The sequence below is a fragment of the Rhea americana genome, unplaced genomic scaffold (genome assembly GCF_003343005.1).
Source record: "Rhea americana isolate MKP2758 unplaced genomic scaffold, rheAme1 scaffold_40, whole genome shotgun sequence".
NCBI classification, from domain to species: Eukaryota; Metazoa; Chordata; class Aves; order Rheiformes; family Rheidae; genus Rhea; species Rhea americana.
Window position 1 is genome coordinate 1,774,887 of NW_028186535.1, and position 19,791 is coordinate 1,794,677.

Sequence of the window (19,791 nt, forward strand, 5' to 3'; positions counted from 1 at the left end):
CGCGCGGCCGCCGGCAGCCCCCACGCCCCTCTCCGCGCGGCGGCGCGGCCCCAGCTCGGCGCCGCCATGATTACCGGYGTGGGGAGGCGGAGCGTGAACTCCAACCCCGCGCGCCTCGGGGTCACCGGCACGCGCCGCGCACCGCACGGCGCAAGYGCGCAAGGCCCGCCCCGCCCCGGGCCGCCGCCATCTTAGCTGCGGCGGCGCGGCTGCTGAGGTGGGGTTGARCTGGTAGCGCTGGGTGACCTCCAGCGCCCAGCGCCGCTCCTACGGGCATCAGGGCGGCGCTCCCAGCCGGGACGGCTCAGAGCCGCCGCGCGCGGGAAGGAGCGGGTCTGTCTGGCACGCTGAGCCGTAGCGATGCCGGCAGTCTTGCCTCGTTTACGTGTAAGTAGGTTTGCGTGGTGACTTTAACCCCGCTCGGCCCTGCCTTGCCCTGCCCTGCCCRGCCCTTCAAGGTAGAAGTTACAACAGAAACCCCCCGACCTCCTCCACCATCAGAAAGCTGCACTCCCAAGCTAGCAGATACTTACACAGATGAAGAACCCTGACAGCAAGGATAACGTCCCACAAGGACCTGCTTTGTGTGTTGTTGATGCCACAGTGGAAGAGCTCTGCTCTTACTGTGCCAGTCAACTGTCACCTCTATTTCTTTCCCAGCAGTATAGCTGTCAATGGCTGTGGGTATGTTTCTGTAAYACATTTTGTGAACTTTTAAAAATAACTTTATACTTAGGATAGCAACTAAAAGGCAATATAAGCCTAGTCTCTAGAAATACCAAATTCATCCAGGTACTGATTTCCTGCAGTACAGTAGTATTGATCTGTATCAGCTCTACGGTGACAGAGACCAAACTGAATTCAAAAGACTGTTTTGGTTAGAAATAAGTTACTCTTACTTACGTAATTCTCCAAGACAGTACATTCCTCACATACAGGCTTTTATTAAGCTTCTCATGTGTAATTGAGCATATACACTACATCTGACATGCTAACAAAGTTGTCAGGAGTGAGTACTTTTTCCTCCTAATTTTCCAGACATTTGTGGCAGTTGGAGTTTCATGGATTTCACACAAATGTTTCAAGATTTGTTTTCAGTTCTAAACGTGGTGATAGAACATTTGCGAAAAGTTGTAATCTTACAAACATCATATGCCAGAAACATACAAAATACAAGGATTTTGAAGAGAACATACAGTGGATAAAGCAACAGGTAGGAGAACAGATCTTGTAAGATGTCTATGCTGCAATATGACATGGTGCACCTCTCAAAATGGATTTCTGTGGCCTTAAATGGGAGTAGGGGCACAAGTGGAGCAGGCCTTAACATAATTTTTTTTAAAGGCCTATTATGTAGCAGAGCTATGTTTAGATGCTCAGTCTACAGGAACCACAGTGAAACTTAAGCATTTGAGAGCAACTGCCTTGATGTCCAGAAAAGAAAAACTGAAAAACTTTCATGGTCAGGCTTACGCCTACATTCCATGCTTTGTTAGTGTAAATGTACACCATCATGTGTGGTTTAAGATGAATCTATTCACAACAGATCAAAAGTTTCAGACAAGTATATCTTTACACATTAAAATCATGTACAAAACATGAGGTTGGAAGGCTTATTGTAGACAAAAGTAAACCAACACTATCAGGCATCTTGCTTCCACTTGCCATGGTCAAAAATTTCCCTAGCTGGATGATCCACAGAGAAATCGGCAGTTTCAGGTGTTGTGTATTACTCTATCCACATCTGTTGTATTAGGAACAAGCTCTTAATACAGTGTATTCCTACATATCTGTAATCCTACTGTGAATAACTTAAGTAMAGCATGTTGAAGCAGCAGTCCATTCTTTAGCTGGGAGTGATCTTCCTAGTTTATATCCCATGTAAGCAATACTTAACTGAAATAATCACAAGGGAGTGAAGTAACAAGCTTCAGTTTGGCAGAAGCAGATTTATAATGATTAAGTTAAACAGTAGTTACAGACTGAAAAGAAGTTATGTATCCACAATATATGTACAGTATAATTAACTTCTCCAAAGAGTATTTTCAATGCTATATTTTAAAGGTTGCCTTTAAATTAGGGATAAGTCCTTTAACTGCTTGAAAGGCATAAAAATTCCCCTTCCCACACGAAAACCCAAACAATGTATTTTAGTTTCAAAAATATTTTGAACCCACAAACAAGCTTGATATCAATTAATCTGGTAAAATAGCTATGTGCTACATAAAAGCACATCTGATGGAAAGAGCGCAAAGAACATTACAAGTGTGCTTAGTTTTTGCTTGCAGCATCTGGCAGTGGGTAGCAGGACAGAGGCAGGAATCTCAGTGGGTCTCCTCCTGTGTCTGTTCTGCAATGGTTTCTGTGGCACTAGCGTTGGCAGCAGAATTCAAAACTTCTCCAAAGTCTCCCCCAGCAGGTTTACTTCCTCCAACTTTAGACTAGAACACAGAAAGAGTCTCAACATAAAACTGCAGTTTTTTAGTACACTAAGCATGGCTAACTATATAAAAACAGTACCTCTGCATCAAGAAGTTTAATAAATACTTTCAGTAGGGCAGCTTTTCCAGGACTGGACTAACTCCCCAAGAACACAAAGGACAAGTCTCAAGTGTCAGTGGAGAAGAATCAGTAGAAGCAGCTTAACTTAACAGTCTCCCTTTGGCCAGAAGATACACAAAGCATGAAGCAGCCTGAAGGCTGACATACACCTCAGTTAAAAGTGCATACAGGTATGCAGCCCTTCAAGTCATTTAGGCTTTGAAAGGTGCAGAGTTAAAACTTCTGTATTGCTCCAGAAGGAACCCCTGAATAATTTTCAGTCTCGGCAATGCATCTAAAATAGTAGACTGTATCAACTACTCTAATTTTGGGGGTAATGTGCTTGCTTCTCAGCATAGTACCTACTCCATGAACAGTATGAATGTTAGGGCTATTTAGTCCTCTAGAGAACTGTTAGTTCCATGTGCTACTGCTTCCATGCTTCTCATCCAACCCAGTGTTTGCAAAAGAAAGAACAGTCAGATCTGGTTCCAATCACACATATTGGCAATTTTTAAGGTGATTTTTCAACTGGAGAAGCCATTAATGGTTGCTTCTGGCACTTAGGGCCTTCTAGATTTGAATTTACTCATACATGCAAAGACCTTACATACTTATGTCAGAAATGTAAGACAAACCTCCCAGGCTGTATTCCTGTGTAGAATGCTAGTCCTTAGGTGGCTTGGAAATAAAAGCCTAGACAATGTTTTTAGTAGGGCAGCTTTTCCAGAATTGGATTACCTCTACAACAACTTAAAAGACAAATCTGGATATATAATACTAGGTATGTTCTATTAGCCATTTGTGCAGGTTAGACAGCTATTAGTTTTTAGTTAAGTGCATCTTCCTATAAAATAGGCATCCTGAGCCTCTTACATTCGCATATCATTAGGCAGAGAAGCCATTTCCTTAGTACTTAAAAAAGTCATCTAAGCACTTTCAACAGTTTACCAGTGACTAAAAAAAACAAGTACCCAGAGTCTACTTAAGTGTTTTCTTCATATATACAGATCCACAATCATTCAAAAATTTTAATTGTGCAATTGTGCTTACCTTTAAGTTTTCAACTTTTTCTTCAAAAGATTTGAAAGTTGAAGAATTTCTAAAGCCAAANAAAAAAAAAAAAAAAAAAAAAAAAAAAAAAAAAAAAAAAAAAAAAACAGAGTTAAAACCATGTCTGGTTAGCCTATAAATATCAGAAGACAAGAAATAGTTGCATTTTATGTTTTCAGCTTTTTTCTTTGTTTTTAAGGGTAACCCAAAAATAGTTTAGATGCAAATCTCCAAGAGTATTACAAAATTGAACATCAAATTTACTCAAGTTGCAGTTCATTTTTATCTTTGAGCCAAACTACTCAGAAAAAATAGAAGTCAGCATTGTAAATAAGCTTTGCCAGTCTCAATGGTGGGATCTTTCATCAAAACACATAAGCTAGAACTAGGAAGTGTTTTAAATTTAACTTATTTTTGCTACTGATTTCACAGGCTTCTTGCTTAAAGGATTTGTTTCAGAAAAGCCCAGTCATCACTTCTAATTAGCCTAGTATATTGCTAAAGAAAGCATGTTATGATAGAGGTTTTTTGCTTGTTATGGGAAAACCAGTTCAATTTAATAAGCTATGTGTTCAATTAACAAAACCATGGTTCACATTGTTTTTTTCTGCTAACATGTTAAATTCGAGGGAGACTCCTGCTCGCTTTTTAAGTGCTGGAGACAGCTGTGATCACAGACTGTAAGTACGGCATCTGAAGAGCAGAACAGCTCAGGATTTACAGTGCTGAGGGCCAGTGCAATACTATTATGGTCTGAAGAGTTGCTATATGCTACTAGCTATCGGTGCTATCTGCAAATTTGTGCAATAGCTTGTGCACCTTAACCTTTATGCAGAATGCTTGCCTTCAGTGGACCAGGAACTAAGGACTCATAGCAGACTCCACAAAGTATCACCGTGTAATATAAAAGAAAGGAGGCTTTTTTGAAAGAGGTCTTAAGCTTCCTCCCCACCCTCCGCCCTTTGCTTGGTATTTGTGTAGATCACCCACATTTAGCAGCTCTCTCATTTAGGAAAATACACAGTAACAGTAATCAGCACATATATCAAACCAGACTCTCTCAGGGGACTGAGGAACACAGAGCCAAGCAAGAGCAAAGAAAAGGCAAGCAGTAAAGTCAGCAAGAGACTTTTTGTGAACCACAATATTTCCTACTCATTTTCACAGACAGTTCTAAAATAGTTGCTAAGCTATTGTCTTCCAGACTTGAAATCAATTAGTAGTACTACATTTCTAATGGGCTGGGAAAAGCTGTTTCAATTCCAGAAGCAGTAAAAAATTGCACTTAGCTGCAATCCAGATGTGCAATAACCACTAATATTAAGCAGAACTAAAACAAATTTTATCCTACACTTTAGTACTGGTAATTCATTACAAATAAATTTTTATTACTATTTATTAGTTTATTAGATTTCAATTTGACTGGATCCCACACATTAAAATAAATACAGTCAGCATGAATTAACATACATTACCTCATAATAGGCATGCTAATTGAATGTTGTATGGAGCGTATACTAAATGCCAGCATTAAGAAAAAAGAAAGCAAGAGGTTAGTTTAAATGATTGACTGAAGAAATTTGCTTAGAAAGCTGGTTCTGGTTTACCTCTAGTAAACAGCAAGATATTCTTATACAGTAAAACCTTATTTATTTATTTATTTATTTATTTTATTGCTTGGCCATGCACACACTCAAGTACAACAAAGCAAAAGCTGCAATGACTTCCTGTCCCTAAGTGCTATGCTTGTTAACAAGTTCATACCCTGCATAGCTGCAACAGCCTAATTAAGTTTTTCAAGCAATGAGAACAGTGCTACATTTCCAGTTTTGACAGTATCAMAAAGAAAGTGAATACTCAGGAGTCTTATTAATCAACTAATCTTCCCACTGAAAGAATTACTCCTACATTCCAAAGGCTTCTAGGCTCAATCCAGTATAAAGTTTCCATATTCATTAATACAGATTATCTAGAGTGAGCGGTCACATCAACATATATTCAAAATAGGGTTAAGCGAGGGGGAGCTAAGAGGGAAGAGATTGTTTGTTTTACCAGACTGTCCTAGTCTCAACCCTGCTTTTAAATTTGTGGAGGATTTCTATAACCTGCCAATATTGCTAGACGCTTACTGTTTAGTTACAACACGTATCTATTCCTATAGGTTGAGTGGATATAGATTAAACAGCTTTCAGATAGCTTCAGCAATACCTGAAATTTAATTTAGTTCCATATTCTGGAAAATCCTTATTTGCTCTTGATACAAATTAGTCTAATATGTTAAATATTTCTTGTAAAATACCACAAGATCAAGTTAGGAAAAAAAATGGTAACAGTTTTTCAGAACTGGGCTTTATAAAGTCTTTCAAGAGAATCCTTGGCCAGCAACTGCTGGAGGCAGGGAAATCTTACACATGTTCCAGCTCCAAAACTCAAATTAATATCTCAACACAACAGGCAAGAAAGGCTCCATGTTCATCGCACATGGAATTTTAAGACATTCTTTCTGCAGGCCTGTCAGTAGAACACAAGAATAAAAAACACCAACACACATAAACCAGTCCCCTTCTGGTTGGTATCTGAATGCACAACTTAAGATTGTTTTGTGGGTACATATACTGAGAACCAGATACTCGAGGGCCAAACACTGTCCTGCCACATATCAGTAATATTAGCCATGTTTCACCTCTTTCCTCTCACCCCATTCCTGCTGCTTTTCATCTTTCCTGATCATTTGGCTTCCATGAAGTTTGAGCATGYAGAGGATGGCTCTCTTCAGGAGCATCATTTATACTCCCTGTTCTGCTCTGTGGACTACTAGAAATTCTGATTTTGCTAAGTGCCAAGTTTTAAAACAAAACTAGGCTGAAACTGTGTAATTCTATTTGTTCAGCTATGGTTAGCCACTTTCCCATACCCTGCAAGAAGTGCTGTTAATGTTTAAGACTAAAGAGGGCAAAGGATACCTGCTTTGCCCTCTATATTACAATCTGCAAACCTGCTCACATAGAAATGCAGCTATCTATGGTATAGTGCAGATCTTGTTCCAACAGCTGTCTAAAGAAATTTAAATCAGTTCTATATAGATCATTTAATAGACAAGTTATTTGTATATTTGTGAAGAGCTTACTTGCTGTTGTACAGCTTATGTGTTCTTAGAATCTGTTTTGTAAAGTCTCACCATACAGTTTTAGCACTGACAGATTTGGTTTGCAAGAGAACTGTACTAAATCAAGTGCACTAGAGCTGATTCCCCCCCCCCACCAGTCAAATCATCCATTTTGAAGTAGTGCAAAGAAGCAAGATTAAATTTTATAAAACTTTACAAAGAAGAGAATTCCATTTTTCTTTTCCCAAATTATGGAATGCCACATTAAGGCACTCATTCAACTAGGTCATAAAGCTGGGCAGTTTGAGGACTAAAAAGACCATTTTACAACAATCACAAGCAAACCTTTAGCTTAAAAGGAATAGAAACAAGAAGAACCATAGTAAGTTTTTTTCCAGTTTTCTCTGTATTTTCTGTTGCATTAAAAGGTTTGTAACACTATACATGCACGGGTTTTATAGTTACTACATTGACTCACATTTTGAAACTGGACAGTTACAGTATGCCAAAGTCCCTGCCTACAAAGCAGAGGCTTAAAAACTCATAAGCATTAGTCAGTTGGTGTTGTTAGTTAATAGCTAGGTTTCCAGTTGATGATATTTAGGAGTCAATGATATATCAGGTTCCAAAGCAAGCAAAGAAAGTTATTCTACAATCTCAAAACAGGGTGARGATAAAGACTTCAACTCCGTAATTCCTCCTGTACTGCATTCATACTATGTGCAAAGTCATAAYAACTGCTTAGAAGTTTGTTCAGAGCTGCATCTTGGTATTTCTGCTATTTCCCACACTGCCTACACAAAGATGGCTAGCTAATCAAGATATTCATACAAAGGACAATAAAGGTATTAAGAGAAACGTAGTAAGGGACAGAGTTAATTTTCAGCATAACAGAAAGAAAACAGGAAGCATGCAGAAAAAGAAAGCAATAATGCACCGACTTTACACAAGTCCTCTCTCTCCTTCTCTATTTGATTACTTTTCATATTCCAGATCCACTAGTGATCTTACTCCCTTTTACAGCTCCCTCCAAAATCACTTCACAGGGCATGAAGACCTGCATATGATATTTGCTGCATGGAATATTTGGAAATAGTCCAACACAGAAGCAGTGTTATTACAGCTGAGGAGTCCCTAAGCTAAAACTGTAAGAGAAGTAATGATGAAGAGGCCACATGAGAGTTTAATAAGAATATTCATTATTTTTTCAAGTAAGTATTGGACTCATCAGCTCTTAGTTTCTTGTGCAGTCTTAAAAGGAGACACCAGTTTACTGGTCRCGTAATCCAGGGACCCAAGTTCACTGGCTGTTCAGGTTTCTATTGCCTGCTCAAGAGCAAGAAAGATGTAGAACAGTACTAATTCCCCTCCACTCTTCTCTAAATATATAAATAAATAAAAACACCAACACTATTCCTGAATTTACAGCCATTCCTAGAATTTCTATTGCCATCATCATCCTTGAGGAGCACACCAACAATGCAATCCCCTTGGCCTTATTTCTTACACTCCCTGCTACTCGGTGGCTGAGTTTCTGGTGGAGAGTACTCAACACCAATCTAGCTGCTAATTTGGGTAGTCAGGATACTCTCACTGGATGTTGAGATATTAAATTCTTGAGACCAGAAGAGAGCTTTGAGCCTGTGCTTGCTTGCTGGAACAGTCTATTACTAGTGGGGAAAACACYACAGCCTTAAGGAAGAAAGGTGAACCCTATTAAAGCAAGCAGTTGTTCTTTGCATCCTAAAGGCACAGACACACCTTCTAGTCTCCCTCTGTCATGCTCATGACAAAAGGGAGGTATTTTAGACAGTCTACTATTCCTGTACTTGAGCAAATTGAGCTCACTTCATAGAATTTCTGCTCAGAAACTGCTTCAGCACTGAGACAGAATTCTGTTACTGTCCTATGCTACCCATCTTCCCAGATTCTCCCTACAGAGGAGCCCAATACCTGCATCCTTAAATATCTTATTGCTGCTTTTAGCTATTCACTGRGAGGATACAAAGAAGATGGAGCCAGAATTCTTCCCAGATGTGCACACAGATAGGATGAGAGGCAATTAACAGGAGCTGCTACCCAAGAAATTTCAATTAAATAAGAAAAAAAAATCACCAGGAGAATTGTCCAACACTTGACCAGTTCTCCTGATTATAGACTCTCCACAGTTAGAGAGACTTCTAACTTACATGGACAAGGCTCTGAGCAATCTGATCTAGTTAGACCACTAAGTAGGAGGCTGAACTGGATGACCTCCATCTACTGCTATCCATCCAGCTACTTTATGATTCTGTCATCTTTCATTCTACTTAACTCTGAGTAAGCAGCAAGAGGAAAGMCAGCTTCAGAAACAGTTTCACACTGACCATGTAGAATGGGATGAGATCAAGTTACAATGGTAGCACAGAGGCAGGAGAAGGTATTAGAAATGGAACACTCCATATTAAACACAGCTCTTCTGATGCCTACTGACTCCCATTATAACTTTTAAGAATAATTTGGGTATTTTTTGCAAAGTCATCAGAATTTAGATTGTACTTCCTTTATATACACACCTTTTACACACAAGCATTTGGATAAGCGTATCATCCTTTAAGTGCAAGTCATTACTCCTTTACAAGCATCAACTTTTAGCTTGCAGCCTTAATACCATAGGCCACGACTTAAACGCTGTTACAGTTAACTACTGACATCTTTGTATTGACTAATGCTTAAGTAAGTAGATAAAATGCCAGGCCAGACAAGGTAACTGAACTATTCAGTATCTGGAGCTGCTAAAGTAATCATTCAAAGGACATTTTCACAGGACAAACTATGAACACAGAATGTATAAACTATTTTGCCTTTAGACTCTATCAATTTAGATTAGAGCCACAGTGCCAAACAACTGCTGTAATAGACACCAAGAGAGGCAACTACTATTCTATCAAGGCACAAACACTGTACAAATAAAAGAGGAAATTCTGCATGCCATTGACCTCAAAACTGTCCTCTCTCTACCATTTTAACAGCTTCCTTTCTTATGAAAGGCAAAGGTAGAGGTAAGGGGGAAAAGGAAAGAAAAAAAAATAAAAACGGGGAAGAGAAAGAAAAGAGAAAAAGAGAGCGTGCAAGAAAGTGAGAGAACACACACATGGGAGAGCAAAACAGAGAGAGCAAGAGCATGTGTCATTGATTACATATTTTTAAGAGTCCATGTTCTGGGATACTTAAGTGAACATGAAGAAATATCATCCCTGACATTAGAAGAACTACAGTTTTATGTTTCCTAACACTGGAGAAAAATGTTACCTTTACAGACAAAAAGTCATTTAAAGATTTTAATGGAGACAGTCTGTCTACATGCTTTGTTTTAGTAACAGTTCTTGTGCCCACCTTACCTAAAAGAATGTGAAAATGCTTGCAGTCTGCACAATGCCAGAGTAAGCATTAAAGAGAGAAAGGAAGTTCTGATAAATCTGAAGCAAATTATTTAACTGTGTAGCTGCACCTCAAAGTGTTTTTTCATTAGACTTATAAAAGCAAAAAAGAGGTTAATGGCAGCATTTTAAAACAGAGGGCTGATTTTATTACATTGTTTTCCAATGCAAAAATATTCCCTTATAATGTATTATTTTTATTTGTCCAATAATTGAAAAAATAAATTTGATCCACTCTTCATGATAAGTTACAACCAGAGATGAGTAGTTTTATATGTTTCAAAAGTAAGACTTATATAATCAAGCAGAACAAATGTAAATTAAACGGATGAATTGMATTCAGGAAGACTTTTCATGAAGCTCATAACACATAGTGCTAAAAATGACCATCAAACTTTTCATGAAGGCCTGTCATTTGACACATATGGTCAAAATAGTTTTTGTATGCTGATATAGAAGAATTACAAGTACAAATGGTAATAAAATCAAGCCATTGCTAAGAGATACAACAGCATAAAAAAAATAAACATGACTTAAGGAATCCAAACACACTATACAAGACACAAAAACAAACAAAAAAAAAAGTTTAAAGTCATTCAAAAGTTCAAGTGTAGCATTCCACCGACTGAGAAAGCCAGAGAAGAGATACAACAACGCTATATGCAAGTACAAGTGAAGACACTGCCACCTGCAATGTTACCAGAATATCAAGCACAGTAGCAATGGAGGAAAAAGCACACATTGGTTCTCTTGCACATGTAAAATACACACCACTCAACTCTTCTGCTTAAGTGAGGACACACAAGCACATTTTGCAGCGAGTCATTAAGTGCTCCTAAAACAGATGCTGAGGGTTCTGATAGATTAACGTACCTAGCTTTTTACAAGTTAACAGCATGGGCTTATTTCAATGTTTAGCTGCTTAAATTAAAAAACTCAACTACTTGGGAAAAGCTAAAGAAACCTACTTCACATCTTCAAACTTCTTGGTTATGACTGAGCCAACAGATGAAAAAGCAGCAGAGGCCTTCTGACCAGCCTGAGACAGGGTTTCTGAGGTTTTCTTGTATCTGTGTTCAAACAAAATCAAGTCTGTAGTTATCTTAGTAGAACACCAAAAGGAATCTTAGTGTACTTAAATTTGTATCAAACCCAAACATATACTTCAAATTTTCTGGGACCAAACAAGCTACAAATAGATTAGATTCATTTCTTTCAGTCCCTTTCAGCTAGAACAGTTCTGCCATCTCAAATTTCAGATCAAATTCACCAATGTTCAAGTACCACCACACCCTTAAAGCAATTGTAAGCAAAAATGCTCTAATGTCATTGGTATTTTATTTACCTGCAAATCATTAGTGCTAGCAACCTGCTACTGTAGGACTTTTAAAAATAAACACCCTAGACACGCACAGGAAAAAAGAACAGAAGTTTGTGGTGTTGTGTCACCTATCTGAAATCTTACACAGAATGGTTTTGTCAATAAACTTTACCATAACAGTTTTCCTAGTAAGAAGTACATCTTATGGAAGTCTTTAAAAGTCATTAATTGCAGTAAGAGGCAGTTCATTCCTGTCTTTAARCTAATGGATAATTTGGCAAGAATATTAACTGTGACTTTGTATTCTTCCTGCATGAGCTCAGTTTACCATAATTTTTCAGTTTGGAAGAGAAAGGGTTGTTGGACTTAGAACACCTTGAGCACTCCCTGAGTACTGCTTTGTTCTAGTACACTTCTTGTCTGACAAAAATCTCTCGTATTATAGTCACTCATTCTCATTTTGCACAAGATGATATGGTTAATAGTAGCCTTCTTGGAAGAAGACTACAATGATTTCTTCAGGTAATTTTTAGTGGAACTTAACTATTTATCATCTATCTATACTCTAGTCCCACAAGAACAGCACAGTTAGACACCACACAAGAACCATACAATTTTCACCCCAACCAGTGAGATAAGAGTATCATAAACTGGTACATACGCTGTGGTTGATGTGACATCTTGCCAGCTTTTGGTAATGTTCTGCTTTAGTTCCTGCAGTGAGTTAATTCCCAGCTTCCTCTTGATTTCTGCTAGATACTTCTCTTTGGCAGCTAACACTTGTGAGAGTGTCTGGATTTCCTCTTCTACCTACGGCAGCAGAGTTGATGATAGAAGTTAACAAGTGATCAAAGCAGCCATTTAACTTATGAAGGCATCTACTAAGCATCAGTCATGGAGAAGCTGACATGTTTCTAATGTTGCTTCAGTTACTTCAAAATTCTGAAAGGGAAATTCAGCGTGCTCTACAACAAGAGCCAGTTGGACACAAAGAAATATACTTGCAGCTATTCCTTTTACTGGAATATGCAAAAGGAAATTGGTAGCTCTAAAAGACAGGACACCTACAGACAATATGGTTGTCTAGACCAGATAGACTAATGCTATCAAAAGGGAACTACCCTATGAGAAGCTTAAAGACCAGTCAAACCTGTGACCATCCTCAAGCCTCTATTTTTCTCTCAAGTCAGAAGTGATAGCAAGTTAAAACAGTGCCAGGAAGCTCAGAGCCTATCTGTTCTTTGCACAAGTTTTGTCTCTTTGCTCAAACAAAAAGGTTCTTTTGTGGTTTAATCTAGCAATTTTGGGCAGGATCCAGCCATGGCAATCCCTTCCCGAGTCTTACAGTGCCATTTTGTGGCCTGTATAAACGTGACAGAGGCACTAAGGCCACATGTATAAAGGCAAAGGCATATATCCAACTGTATTTCCTCATCCCGATTGGATCAGCATTTTTAGGATGGCAGGCTGACTAATCRTTTAAATTAATTTGTGGGAATAACAGCATCTTCAATGCATCTTTATTTTCAATACCTCAGTCCAGCGTGATGTACCTTAGCAGGACCAGACTTTCTCCATCACCTTCAACTGATTGGTTTGGCATTGAGTAACCCTCAGGACTAAAACCAACACTGCATTAAATAGCTATATTGGCATCTCACAGCCAACCTTGGCATACTGATCTTAGGCATAAGATCTGTCTTGTATATCTGTTAGGGTCCTAAAGTCACATAGAGCTGCAAGACAAAAGCCTGGCCATTCAATGCAGCTTGAGTTTATCAGCTTTGAAATGCATGTACCAGAGGTTTGAACGTTTAGCTCTCCTTTGAAGAATGCTACTTTAACTTGCTCTTAAAAGTTAAAAAAAAAATCTGCTACTATAAATTAGGGATAAGAATAGTTACATGGCTAGCCATTAGCAAGGCAGTGCACATAAATTACTGCAAAGTGTCCCTCATGGAAATAACAGGTTCAGTTACTCCACATCAGCTGAGACAATACTTGGTTTCAGCTTCCAGCCTTGTGTTCTTTACTAGCTTACTCATCTCCTTCTCACTTGAGATTTTTTTTTTTTTAAAAAAAAGGACATTTATACACTTTGGTTTGAGTTCTGTGTGCTAAGTACTTCTAGCTCGGTTCCCATAGGAAGAACTGGACATTCTCTTCTCTTTGACGCCTACTATTTCCCTCCTCCAATACAGGAGTCCTGTACCCAGTTTTAGACACACAAATGAATATGCAAAGCATTAACTCTGTGTTCAGTTATTTCAGCAACAACATTACTGCAGATTTTCCTTCTGAAGACCTGCTTGAGAACTATTTGCAAGAGACAAGCAGATTTACCTTAGCAAGTTCTTTTCTTAGTTCGTCCTGCTCTTCTTCTGACAGTGTTTCCGACATACTAACTGTAGCAGCAGCATCCTCTCCAACCTCAGGTATGGAGTCAGTTCGCAGCAGTCCTTGAGGTGAATAAACCATTAAAGGTCACATCATCATATGTTTACCAAATGGACAGCAACTGGATGTTAATGTGCATCCTTTTGGTGCCAGAGCACAGGTGAAACAGGTGAGAGGACAGCAGAGTCATGGTCCCCAAGCACTCGGCACGCAGGAAACAGGAAGGCATTCCACTGATTTTCTGCTACCAGGTTGCTTTAAAGCTCGGTGTAATCTCACTGAGCTTTAAAATCTCAGCTTTGACTATAGAAGGAAACCAGAAACATGCTATAGAAGGGAACTGGAAACATGCCGAGAACAACCTGGCCCACTGCTTTGATAGAAAACACAGTAACAGAGCACTCTCTCTCAACTGTGGTTCACAAGCAACCTCTGCGCCGGAATTTATGTGCCTACTGCCCTATCTTGCTCAAGCAGCATGAAAYTCTGGCAGTGTGAGAAGCACTGAAGATCAGTACAGAAGGCTCCCTCCCCTTCACTGCTCTTTGGATCAGAGAAAAATGCCTGTTCTTAGCATACTGATAACTGTGAAAGGGGTTACACTGCTAGTATGAAGCTGCCATCACACCATGCTCAACCTCTCTGTCCCCAGTAAATGGGACCATTGCAGCTAGCAAGGCACAAGTACCACAGAACTAGATGTAAGCCACTGCTTTCCTCCAACTTTACGGCATTTTCATTTTAAACACCTTTTAATGCAGTGAACAGATTTTGAAGCATGAGATCCCACTTAGAACCTTTGTAGCTGAAACTTAGACATAGAGTTTGTCAGAATAAAGGAAAACAATACTAATTTGCAAAGACACCAATTTGCAGAAAAACTGGATATTGGAATGGTTCTGYAGTCCCCAGACTGAAAGACTATTCAAGAAGTAACAAGACAACAGAGTATTCATGAAGTTGTTTAACAATTAGTACTTAAATGAAAACAATCTTAATTTGTTTTCGTCTATTTTAAGGGGTTTTTTTGTTTGTTTGTTTGGAAGGAGAGGGGTCTGTATATGTGTAAAAATAAAGAAACAGCTAAACAAACCAGGAATGGGTTAGAGTTATGTGTAAATCAATAATAAATCAGAAATGAGAAAGAGTGTGTGGATCTTTTTCSAGGTATTAGCTACTTACTCTGTTAAAAACAGGCTAGCATTGAAGAGTCTAAGGTGTAACACGATAATAAACATTTTCTCTGTCCCTTCATATAGTTAGAAGCATACTTATCCAGACAAAATGAGGATACATTAAGTAACATACTCTGACTAGTCAGTATAGCAATTAACCAGACAAAATTCCACCACAATTATAGCAACTTGTGCTGGCATTGCATAATACCATTTGGTCCAGGAATCAGACAACTCAAAGAGCAGCAAGACCACTACTATGATTTTACTATTAGACTTGGTATCAAATAGCTACACCACAATCAACTGAAAAGTCTGGAAAAAAAAAGATTTTGCTAGTCCAAAATTATCTGTACATATTCTGTGAAACACGTTCTTAGCAGCTGACAAGCCTGAAAAGCAGAGTCCTTTTTCCTTGATTCAAGTAAAGCTTGATTCCACAAATTCTTTCCATAACTGTGTTTTCTGCCTGTATTCGTATCCAGAATACTTGTCCTCTATAAGGAGGACTCTACTCGGACAGAACATTTTTAAGCGTTAAATTAGCCATGGAGTAGACTGAGAAGGAAGCGCATAGAAATAGAAAGTCACTCAAACCCCATTCTGCAAGCTTTTATTTATGAAATCTATTCCATATTTTTCAAGAGATGTCTGTCTGTCTGCTGGACTAACATAACAGAGTTTCTATAGGTTTTCTGACACACTTTTATGACAAGAATCCAGGGAGAATGCTTTAAGACTAATGCCCAAACCAAGCACAGCACTACAGCACTGAACAAAAAAGGATTAATGCCCATGTCCTACAAACTTTATTTATATATTCTATTAGCATATTTCCTCAGCATCAAGCTGTCAAAAATGCCTTTTGTTTTGTTTTGTTAAATTGCTGTTTGTGCTGTTAGTCACTGTAACTAAAGGAAAATGGTAATAATTCTGACTGTGCTTTTCCCTGACATTCTATAATCGCTGGTGYGTTAACCTCTTTCTCAAGGCTGACCTCGTTCTAACTCCGCAGAAGRGAGCCACAGAAGTTGCCATTTCAAAAGTGATTTCAGAAGGTTTGCAAGTACCAAAGATCACAGACTATAGAGGATTAGCACATTCAGCTGAAAGTCTGTTCAATCTGGTTATGAAGAGTCATCTGGATTATCTCACTAAAAATAGATCAAGTGAATTCAGCAGTAGGAAAACATGCTGGATTGTCTCCCATACTAGTAGTTTCTATTTGGGGGAATATATCTTATTTTTGGAAAACTAATGTTTTAGGAGAGTTTGTGCTGCTTGCTGCCTATACAGACCTTAAGATTCAAAGCTGAGAAGCTAGGGAAACACTTTCCCTCCCCTTCCTATTTTAGATCTTTTAAGAAGGAAATCACTGCTATTTAGAGTCCTCCATGCCTCACCTTGTACATCTCACCAAGCCTTCCTCTTCTTGCCATCCCATTCCCACAGTTAACTACTACTTTAGTTCTTTTTTCAGTATCTAAAACCCTTCTTTTGCCTTTCTTCTGGCACTCCCTTCACATCCCTTCTCCTTGCTTAACTCCCATTTCTCAGCTTACTCCAACACTTGCAGGATACAAGGTGCACCTGCACTTTTACAGCTAGGAAAGAAGAGCTAACCAGCGTGATCAAGAAGCAGCTGCGTAGAAGCATAGCCCGCAAAACTCAGCAGCAGCTTGGCTACATCCCCAAATTAACAAATGAACTGGTATTTACAGACAACAGAATCCTGTCTTTAAGCCAGCTTCCTACAGAAAGGTGCATGGCACAGCTTGGCTATTTACGTGGGCTGGGGGCAAGAAACCAGGCGAAAAGCAGTCAGCTGGTAGATGGCCATAGTTCGTCTCAATCTCCTATCAGAAGAGCATCTATCATGTGCGTTCTTCTCTCTTCACCTGCACAACGCTTATTATTGTGTTCCAGTGCGTTACCTTTCAATGCACCATTCTGAGAGTAGCAAACCACTTCATTGAGTAGTTTGGTATTCTGACTGCTGTAACCAAGTTTAGCGCTCGCATTTCAAGTCTCTTAAATGGAGTGAAAGTACTGTAGAGGGAAAACCAATATTGGGAATACTATTGTCTTATCTAGCTCTAAGGTCAGTTTTTAGGTGCCTGTACTGACATACTCTCTCCCATCAGTTTACTACATCTACAGAACCAAGTAAAGGCACTGAGAATGTAGTTGATTAGGACTCTAAAAAACGCATTCCTGAACTGCCCAGGAAATAAAACTTAACCCTCCCCCCCWTCAGCTTGCTATGGTAGGCAGAGTATTAGAGCAAATCAACTTGCACCCAGGTTCTCTGGTCTGGAAGGGGCTTTGGGTTTGTTTGTTTAGTTGGTYTGAGCTTCTTGGTTTTTGCTTTTTGTTAGTTGTTTTTTTTTCCCGCAACCCAAGTTCATGCCCTATTTTGACCTGAAGTTGCTACCATTTTTTCCAGGCCTGAATTCAAAGACTAGCAAGAAACATCAGCCATTCAGTCATTTTAGATGAGCAGCATTTGGTGGGAGAGTGTTAGTCTTCATAAAGCTTAATCTTTAGACAGACATATTCTGTCCATGGTAGAATAAGCATTTTGGCAATCACTGCACAGTTGGCAAAGCTAAAGAAGAAAAAGGTGCTTCCTAGAGTTCAAAAGTACAAGTTGTTACAAGTTTTTAAGATCATTCCAACACTTAAGCAAATCACAGGAGTGACAGCACTACAGAGTATACTTATTTTACAACACATACGTAAGAACAAATTTAAGTGCTTCCTACTTATCTTAGTGAAAAAAGCCAGAAGGGGAAGAAAGTTCTTTGGCTTCTCCCAAATATAGGATCATAAATTAATTTAAAGTGAATACAGAAAGGAAAGATCAGTCTTTACTCTGATGCATTGCTATTAGATCCGAAGACCTGCTTCTCCCCTCCTCTAGAAGAAGGGGCTGACGCAACAATTTTTAAGGCAAGCTGACCGACCGCCACTCTGCGCAGGCCTGTCGCTCACTCATGCACTGAAACCGCTCCATGAACTAAGCTGGGCAAGCCCTGTGTGAATGTTCCTTTAAATATTTCAAGGAAGAAGCCCACAAAAGAGGCAACACCTCTGCAGCTTGCTTCTGCTTTGTTACACCTGAGATAGGGCTAAGCTTCTTCTGCTTTTTAGAGAAATTACGGACAACTAGGTTCTGGAAAGCATCACATGCAGTCCTATCAAGGAAGATAGCATGCATCAGCATGGAAAGGAAAAACATGGTAAAAGCTAGCTCATCAAGTAGAAGCTAGTCTGGTTAAGCATTAGACGGATGCCGCTGCGCTGCGGCCACTGCCTCAGGGGCTTGCATCTACAGCCCTAAGATTTACAGCCTTTTAAATGCCAGGTGGGACAGAGTAAAGGTTTTAAGGGTAATTTTRTTAATCGGTGATATTTTTAATACTAAGGCAACAGCAGATATAACTTCAGATAAAGTATGTAATTCCAACTTTAAGGAAAAAAAAAACTAATAGTCAAACTAGGCCAGTTATCTCAATCATGCAGAGGTTCTTCCTAATTTTTCTTGCTCACTTTGTTTTCCACAAACAGCCTTTCTACTGAGTTAAGAAATAAGAAATCAGGTAAAGCTCATATATTTGTATCACCCGAGATACTACCTACGTGGCACACTGCATCTGTTAAACCAGCCAACAGCACCCTTTTACACCTTTTAGCATCCTTTACACCTGTGTTCAGCCAAATCGCACAGCTTCTCAGTTGGAGAAGCTCCTTTTCACAGATACCAGCCATTAACCTTTGCAYGAGGAAGTTTTTAAGAAGAAAGATCAGGAAGTTACCAGAGCTGTTCAGTACCGGTGATCCAGGYGGAGAAACGTTTATACGGGGTGACAGGTAAAGATAGTTCCTGTTCACTCCAGAATTGAAGTCAAASGGCGACTCGTAATCCTCGTGGAGATCCATCCCAGCGAGTTCAGCGGGCACGGCCGCGCGCTCCCTCCACGGCGGGGTTCATCTCAGCTTTCGGCAGGGCCCTCCTTCSCCCAGCGAGCCCCACGGCACGCAGGGTGTGCAAATCCTCCTGGGGCGCGCGCACGTTGCGTTTGACTCAATTTTACGCTTCTATCAGGTTTGATACAGCCATCTGGCAAGTAATTTCTTAACCATGTTGTTGCTGTTTACATGGCACTAGGTTAAGTTCCTGTAAATCTATAACTGGGGCTGGACTTAAACAGACCGTTCCTTCAACAAACATTTGCAGTKCACGGCTCACAAGCTGCCAGGGAAGTCTTCGTCCTCCGCAGAATTACATCAAGAATTTCCAATCATTTAAATAAAAAAAGAAGGGGGAGGTCAGCTGACTGCAGCTACACCAGGATATCCTTAATCTTCTAGGACACAAAAGGATTACCAGTCATAAGCTATCCTATATACCATCTGCGTAGGACTTTTTCCTCTGATTARTGGAAAATTCTGGGTGCGCAGCTCTCCCGTGTCTCCGGCTGTTTCTACCGGCGTGAGAACCCCGAGGCAGCACCCGGTCCCCGCCCGGCAGGYATCACACCCTAAGGCTGCCCCGCACCACGACAAACCGGGCTGCGAGGCTTTTGCGGGAAAGAGATCGTTGAAACATTCCCGTCTCCCTGGTGCTTCACGCAGRGCCGCCGAGAGGCAGGAACCGGTAACACCGGAATGCACGTTCCTGACGGAACGCACTTACGTTTTGACACGTATACTGCGAAGAGAGATCGACTTACACGAGCCATCTGACTTCATGCTATGGGGGTGTAAAATTTAGCC

At 39.8% G+C, this 19,791-nt stretch overlaps 1 protein-coding gene across 2 annotated transcripts; it reads right to left on the bottom strand.

The window, feature by feature from the left end:
• Positions 1 to 924: 924 nt before the first annotated feature.
• TPD52 (tumor protein D52) lies at positions 925 to 19,316 on the bottom strand. 2 transcript variants are annotated; one of them, XM_085314319.1, is made up of 6 exons: positions 18,831 to 18,978; positions 13,784 to 13,899; positions 12,102 to 12,250; positions 11,088 to 11,189; positions 3,595 to 3,643; positions 925 to 2,441 (listed from the first exon to the last, which is right to left on the bottom strand). In XM_085314319.1, exons 1-6 carry the CDS (start codon positions 18,952 to 18,954, stop codon positions 2,325 to 2,327), a joined length of 657 nt encoding a protein of 218 aa, XP_085170445.1. In that variant the 5' UTR covers positions 18,955 to 18,978; the 3' UTR covers positions 925 to 2,324. The 2 variants fall into 2 exon arrangements, with proteins under 2 accessions (XP_085170445.1, XP_085170443.1); XM_085314317.1 differs by lacking the exons at positions 925 to 2,441; positions 3,595 to 3,643 and adding an exon at positions 5,031 to 5,111 and having other exon boundaries at positions 18,831 to 19,316.
• Between the last annotated feature and the right edge of the window lie 475 nt (positions 19,317 to 19,791).